Source organism: Ochlerotatus camptorhynchus, unplaced genomic scaffold (genome assembly GCF_037179485.1).
Source record: "Ochlerotatus camptorhynchus isolate MF236.1 unplaced genomic scaffold, CSIRO-AGI_Acam_v1.1 ptg000064l, whole genome shotgun sequence".
NCBI classification, from domain to species: domain Eukaryota; kingdom Metazoa; phylum Arthropoda; class Insecta; order Diptera; family Culicidae; genus Ochlerotatus; species Ochlerotatus camptorhynchus.
In genome coordinates, this window is record NW_027040554.1 from 1,130,088 (window position 1) to 1,137,517 (window position 7,430).

The window sequence follows — 7,430 nt, forward strand, 5'->3', positions numbered from 1 at the left end:
GCCATTTGAAGTTTACATGTAAATTACTATGGGAAATCTCAACTTTTTGTTCATTGCATTCTAGCCTTTTTCCATATTGAGCTACGAAACAGTTCGTTAGCCATTCTTATAGAAAATTTTCTCAGTTACAACTTTGCTCAAGATTGTTTCTATGTAAAACGTGACAGAAAAAAGTTATTAATTATTTAAGAGATTGATAAACTTATGACATGATCAAGCAGCTGCTCTGTAGGCAACACTGTATTTTGCAGTGTGACATAGTAGCCATGATTTTTGTGTCCTATTCAACGCCCCAGAAATACCAAAGTTGTCTGCTGAGCAGTTGATTGAGCATGATCATAAGACATCAGCGCATTGAACCATTGATTACTTTCGATCCTTGCATTTAATCAAAAAGTGGTATTCAGCAAAGTTATAGCTGGGAAAATTTCCTACAATTTCAATTGAAAGTTTTTGAAGTAGATATGATAGATATGGTGAATTATTAGATAGACATGAACAAAAATCTTGGTTTTACCATAGTAATTCCTATACAAACTTCAAATGGTTTGTGCCATCTCAGTTTCTCACCAAATGGGTTCAAATTTTGAGAGGTTAGTCAGGATCCGATTTGGAATCGTTTAAGTATTGTGGAGCGAAAATTTCAAATTTGCATCACTCTAATGGAGCATCTCAACGACTTCGATTTGACTGATGATGTTGCGTTTTTAGCACAACGGCGCTCTGACATGTAGAGTAAGCTCGACAACCTTGTGGAACGCTCCTCTTAAGCAGGTCTAACCATCAACGTCAACAAGACCAAATCGTTGGATGTCAACACGGAAAACCATTCCAATTTCACGGTAGCTGGGCAGGCAGTGGAGAAAGTCGAAAGCATCCAATATCTAAGCAGCCAGATAGCGTCGGACGGCGGCACCAAGAGCAACATAGGTGCACGGATTAAGAAGGCGACGGCTGCTTTTCCCAGTTTGCGAAATGTATGGAGAGCGAGTCAGATCAGTCGACGCACCAAAATCCGAATTTTTAACTCGAACGTGAAGTCTGTGCTGTTATACGTCAGTGAAACATGGTGTGCAGAAGCTGCAGGTGTTTATCAACCGATGCCTGCGGTACATAATTCATGCCTGGTGGCCCCACAATTGGATCTCAAATTCCGAGCTTCATCGTTTGTGCCATCAGAAGCCGATAGAGACAGAAATTCGTGAACGGAAGTGGAGGTGGGTCGGCCACACACTACGACGGAGCGGAAACGAAATCTGCATGCATGCACTGGACTGGAATCCAGTAGGACATCGCAGCAGAGGCAGACTCAGGGGTTCGTGGCGGTGGAGCCTAAACAGTGAAATTAAGAACGTTGATCGAAATTTGACTTGGGCACAGCACAGGTCAAGGCCAAAGCTAGTAATCGCCCAGGATGGAAATCTTTCACAATGACCCTTTGCACCCCTAGGGGTGCGCAGGATTGTTAAGTAAGTAAGTCTCATTGATGAAATTTCACATGAGCTCAACCAACGAAATGCCAACGTGCTCTAGGTCGCAAATAATGAAGTTTATGAAAAAAGCCGATTGGTGGCTTAAAACCGTAGAACATGAGACGACAGACGAAGCATCTAACTCAAGTAATTCATCGATGCATTAGGTTAGCAGGAACTACAATATACTATTAAAGAAGAGTCTGGAGTAAACTGCCTTTAATCGGATATCAGTCCCATATAGAAAAAATAGGCATTGAGAAAAAGGCTGCCGAAGTTACTAAGTGCAATTCCCGTGTAAATATTTACAAACAAATCACAGCAAATTTATTGATAATTTTGTCAAGTTAAAATCAGCTGCTTTCGCATGTTTTGTTACATCACACAGAAAAAAAATCTGAATTTTAACTATTGCGTAAAATCTCCCTTCGTTTAATTTTGAGCTATACTTGACATATACAGCGAAATCGTTTACTAGCATACATACAATATTGCTAATTTATGCGATATTGCGCTTAAATTTACACGAAATATCGTGTAAATTTATGCCAAATCTGGCGTTAATTTTATGTGCGCTATATCTCGCAAAAATTTACATGATTTTTTTGAACGGTGCAGTGAAAAATATGGATATTTTAAAAGCATAACTTTAACTTGAACTATGAACGATCGAATTTCAGGACTAATATGCGATTATTTTGCTTGATGAGACAACAAACTGACTTGATATTGTTTTTACATTTTTCGTAATCAAAGTCCGTAGTTTTATCACGTAATATGAAAGTAAGCAGTCAACAACCCATCAACTACTTTAGCAGATCGTGGAAAAATTATCCAAAAAAAGGTGACGCAGTATGAGCTAAGCGGAAACTGACAAACAACTTGCAAAAACTTCTCGACAACTTGACATACCTAGAGTAACATTTGAAGGGAGTGGAACAACCAAAATGTAAACAGACCATATTTTGCCACATATAGAGAGAACAGTTCACAAACTACTCGCTAAGCACGAAAAAGTAGATTAAAATATCACTTCAAATCATCAAAAACGTTTCTTCTTACATGGCGTATTTCCAACTTTCAACTCTGTGATACATCTGGTTGTTACGCCTTGCACCAGAACTACACACTCAGATTTTGTTTTCGTGTTCGGTAAATTTTACCGAAATCAGAACAGCTGAACGTTCGGTAAAACTTTGACCTTCATTTTAAAGTCCATTAAATTACCAAAATAATTTCAAAACATGTTCAACCTTGTTTAAACGATCAAACCTTGTCATTTGAGTGTAGATTTTGTTTCAAAGTAACTGAAAAGCACTTGAATTAAATTGCATAAATTTTACCGAACAGTTCAGCTGTTCAGATTTCGGTAAAAATTACCGAAGTTGGCGAAAATTTCTAAGTGTGTACGAATTATATTGTTTAAATATGCCAAACGTACTGACTCTGTAGTATCTAGTCACGCCCGATTCATTTGAAATGCATTCATTTGATATTTCACGTGTACACAACGAAAAAAAAAGAAGACCAACAAAAATCTCCGGGCGTTATTCCACTCTCACAAAATTTGCGAAAGGGAAACCAAGGCGGAACAACAAACAAAAAAATCCCGAGAGTGTATTTTCACGGTGTATCACCAGTGTTGGCAGTTCAAAGGATGGAAGATCTGGGGGGTAACAACATGTAAGAAATTATCGGGGCGTATGATGTTTTATTCTCAATTTTGACAAAGAAATTTTTTTTTGTGTTTTTAGTAATGCATGCTGATAGATTACACTATTAAATATATGTAAAGCTTATAAAATCATCCATAAAATAGAAAGTCGTGAAAAAGGATTAATTTTTAGGTCATCAAACTCCGGAAGCGATGTTCTCGATATGGTCATTTTGGAATTACGCCCTTTTCAATTGTTGGTCTAGATCTATCGAACCAACCTCTACTGACGGCCAACTAGTCTTCTCCGATTCGTCAAATTTTTGCAACAAGAAGCGTTCTTCTATGTCTGATGATAGTATTAATGTAGTTTAATTTTTGAAGTATTTTTTAAAGCAAAATGATCAGTAAAACTTCACTATTTTTGTCAGCAATCCATGCACTCGAAAGTAAAAATGAAAATTAAATAAGAAACTATTGGAATATTTAAAAAATTCCATCCCGAGATTTTCCGGGAAAAATACTGTTTCAATTCTTAAATCCCGGGATGGTGAAAATGGTTGGAAAATTTAAGCTCTCGATTTAATTTTATAACTACTTGTTCGATCGTACCATCGGCACCGGGCTCTACTATATTTAAATTTAGAATGAGAAAATAATAACAGCCCCCCCGTGCCATGGTAACGATCTGTTCAGTGCGAATTGCAGTCAAAATGGTGCATCCATTCAAGTGAGTATAAGTGATCTAAATGCATGCCGACAACCCTTGAGGAATCTCCCAATGCCCAGATCAACAAGACCCTATTGGACAAGTATATGAGCCTGCCGATCCCGGAGGGCAAAATCCAGGCTACCTACATCTGGATCGACGGCACCGGCGAAAATCTCCGCTGCAAGGACCGAACGCTCGAATTCATTCCCGAAAAACCCAGCGACCTACCCATCTGGAACTACGATGGAAGCTCATGCTACCAAGCCGAGGGACACAACTCGGATGTCTTCCTACATCCGGTAGCGACCTTCAAGGACCCGTGTCGTCGAGGTAACAACATTCTCGTTATGTGTGAAACCTACCGGTACGATGGGACGCCGACCGAGTCCAACAAACGTCATACGTGTCGTAAGGTTTGCGATCAAGTGGCCACCGAGCAGCCCTGGTTCGGAATCGAACAGGAGTACACACTGCTTGATATTGACGAGCGGCCCCTGGGATGGCCCAAAAATGGCTTCCCGGGACCACAAGGACCGTACTACTGCGGAGTAGGTGCGAACAAGGTGTATGCTCGCGCCATCGTTGATCCTCACTACCGGGCATGTCTGTATGCCGGTATCAAGATTAGTGGCACCAATGCCAAGGTCATGCCGGCCCAGTGGGAATACCAAGTAGGACCATGCGAGGGCATCTCGATGGGTGACAAGCTGTGGGTGTCACGCTTTCTGCTTCACCGGATCGCTGAGGAGTTTGGCATCATCGCCACGCTTGATCCGAAACCGATGGTTGGTGACTGGAACGGTGCCGGTGCACATACCAACGTGTCAACTAAGGCAATGCACGAGAATGGTGGAATTGTCGAAATCGAAAGGGTCATTGTCAAACTCTCTAAATGCCATGAGCGCCATATCCGGGCTTACGATCCACGCGAGGACAAGGACAACGAGCGTCGCCTGACGGGAAAGCACGAAACCAGCTCGATCCACGACTTCAATGCCGGAGTGGCCAACCGTGGAGTTTCGATTCGTATCCCACGAGGCGTAGCCGACGAAGGCAGAGGCTACTTCGAGGACCGACGACCAAGTTCCAACTGTGATCCGTACAGCGTTGTCGAAGCCATTCTCAGAACAATTTGCTTGGACGAATAATGGAACTGTTTTGACGTTAACATTGGTAAATGTATTCGTAAGGCTAACATAAAGAAAATTGTCAAATGTTATTAGATTAAAGGTTCATTTTTTACTATGCCCCGAGAGGCACCTTGCCTGCTCGGGGACTCAATCAAAACAATAACTACAAAAAATGACCAAAACAAAAACATCCACGTCTATAGTGTGAAAAGTGATGGCTGCACCATACTGCAATTCGCACTGAACAGATCGTTACCATGGCACGTTATTATTTTCTCATTCTAAATTTAAATATAGTAGAGCTTGGTGCCGATGGTACGATCGAACACTACTTTATAACCCCTACCTGATAGTTATTGAGAGGTTTTAGACCCCCTCCCTCCTTCTGCGTAGACAATTGTCCTTACATTTTATTGGACATTTTTATTGTCCGTAGGTAATCACAAACCAGTGCCATTCTTCCTCCCCACATTCAAAGTGTATACGTGGTCATAGCTCCTAGATTCCGGAGCAGTCACGCTTATCACTACACCACCACGCTGACCTATACAGCTTCATGACATTAACTTCATAATAGTTTGGAGAACATTTAAATAGCTCTAATGCTGTCTTTGATATGTAGGGAACCTAAAGATCTTCAGGATCTGAAACAAGCGGCGCCGGTGGTGTAGTGGTCAGTCGGCGCCGCCGGGATGTTCTGAGGCATAACACTCTGATCTTTCGGAATGGAAGTAAAGCCGTTGGTCTCCGGTCCATGAGTTGATGGGTCTATAGGTAGGGTCCAGGTGCGGGAGCTCTGCCTTCCTGGCGTCGGTAGCATTGGTGCTCAGTACGGAAAACAAGATCAACGTAAAACAAATCAAGGATAAAAAAGAACTCAATCAAATGTGTCATGATTAATTTAGGTACATATTAGGGTATGTATGGGAATTCCATAGGCCATAACTGGAACACACAATAATAGGAACGTATGGCCATAACTGGTACACCTACCCTATTACACAATATGACAAACAATTTAGAATAAAGATGTCCTTTCTCTGTATAGTTGAAGCTTTTGTAACTCATATGTCAGGTAAACTAATGCATAATTCTTATATGGATATGAGTTTGGCAGATCTCATCGAGAGGAAACTTACTTCATTGCTGTCGATTACAAATAAACAAGTTTTTTCTTAACACCATGGGATGACCTCTTCGGTACCATTGAAAAGCATCAAACTGATGTGAAATCTTCGTCCTTCTAACCTTATCCTTACAACAACCACTCTCGAATGTACATAAAGCCTGCAACTGAGTAAATTCCATCCGCCCGTGTCCGTACTCGACTGACGTCAGCCCGGCACATTCCAACATGGCCTTTCCCAGGTTGCGACCACTTATCTTTCCCATCAGATCAAACCCATTAAGCTATAGATCAGCGAAATTATTTATATGCTACATAAATCTCTATCCTAGCCAATTGCTATCAGTCGGTGGCGATCTCCGGGCAGTAAAATTGTTTCCCATAGTAGAGCACATATTTTCCCGTGCCGGTACTCTCTCTCTCTCTCCCTCTATCTCACACACAAGTCCCACACCGCGCTTCGACCATGCAGGAATCTAGTCATGGGGATCAAGCTGACCACCAACGGCAGCTGCCGTCTTGTTGAAGCCACCTCCCTGCTCCGATAATGGAGACAACGCGGCGGGTGGAGTGTGTTGCTGACGACATCTGTCCCCCATCCGGTCGAATTGAACAGCAGTAGTCCCCATTGTTTCCCTTCGAGCGAAGATAATGATAGTCCTCTCTGCCGTTGCATCGTTGTTGTTACTGGTTGTACGGTTTGTTGCTGATAAGAATAAAACATCCAGCGCTGTTTTTGATTCGCTCATCCGGGCCGGACCGTTGAGTGAGGCGTTTTTATCATGCTTCCCACCCATCAAGTGGAGAGAGAGTGAAAAAAGGTATGCACTCCCGTGTGCGCTAATAATAACAATAATAAGCAACATAATGACGATAAAACGGCAAAAAAATATGTAAGCCCTTTTTGCGTTTCATGTGTTTATGAATTATCGGGGCATAATTTTCCTCTCGCTACAACTACGCCACGCTGCTCGCAGCGTTGGGATGCATGTATATATATTTTTAATATAAATTATTCATATTAAAATTATTATAATAAATTTTCTTCGCGTTTTCCAAGCAGGGCTTCGTTTTTTTCTGCAACCTTTATTTCGAAGGAAGGGCGATCCACTGAACCGGGACCAAATTCAAGATGGTTGATGCTTTTCGCTCAAGAAAGTGACTGAACTGTTCCGCCATATTATTTTGCATCAAGTCAGCAGCAGCGGTTGTTGAGGCCCCCTAGAGGATCATCAGCACAACTACCGATCAACCGACCGAGGGGAGTTTCTGATTCCAGCCTGTCGATAAGAGAAAAATGCGAGTGCACTGAAGCACCGTTTTTGCCGTCCCACAC

General features: G+C 41.8%; 1 protein-coding gene across 1 annotated transcript; it reads left to right on the top strand.

Annotated features, from left to right (window-relative positions):
* Positions 1–3,879: 3,879 nt before the first annotated feature.
* On the top strand, positions 3,880–5,015 carry LOC135696974 (glutamine synthetase 2 cytoplasmic-like). Its single transcript, XM_065216516.1, has one exon. The coding sequence runs from the start codon at positions 3,880–3,882 to the stop codon at positions 4,984–4,986; it is 1,107 nt and encodes a 368-aa protein (XP_065072588.1). The 3' UTR covers positions 4,987–5,015.
* Positions 5,016–7,430: the final 2,415 nt, after the last annotated feature.

Bases quoted from the DNA above. Each gene is read 5' to 3' on its own strand.
- LOC135696974 (XM_065216516.1), top strand. From the start codon at position 3,880: ATGCCGACAACCCTTGAGGAATCTCCCAATGCCCAGATCAACAAGACC.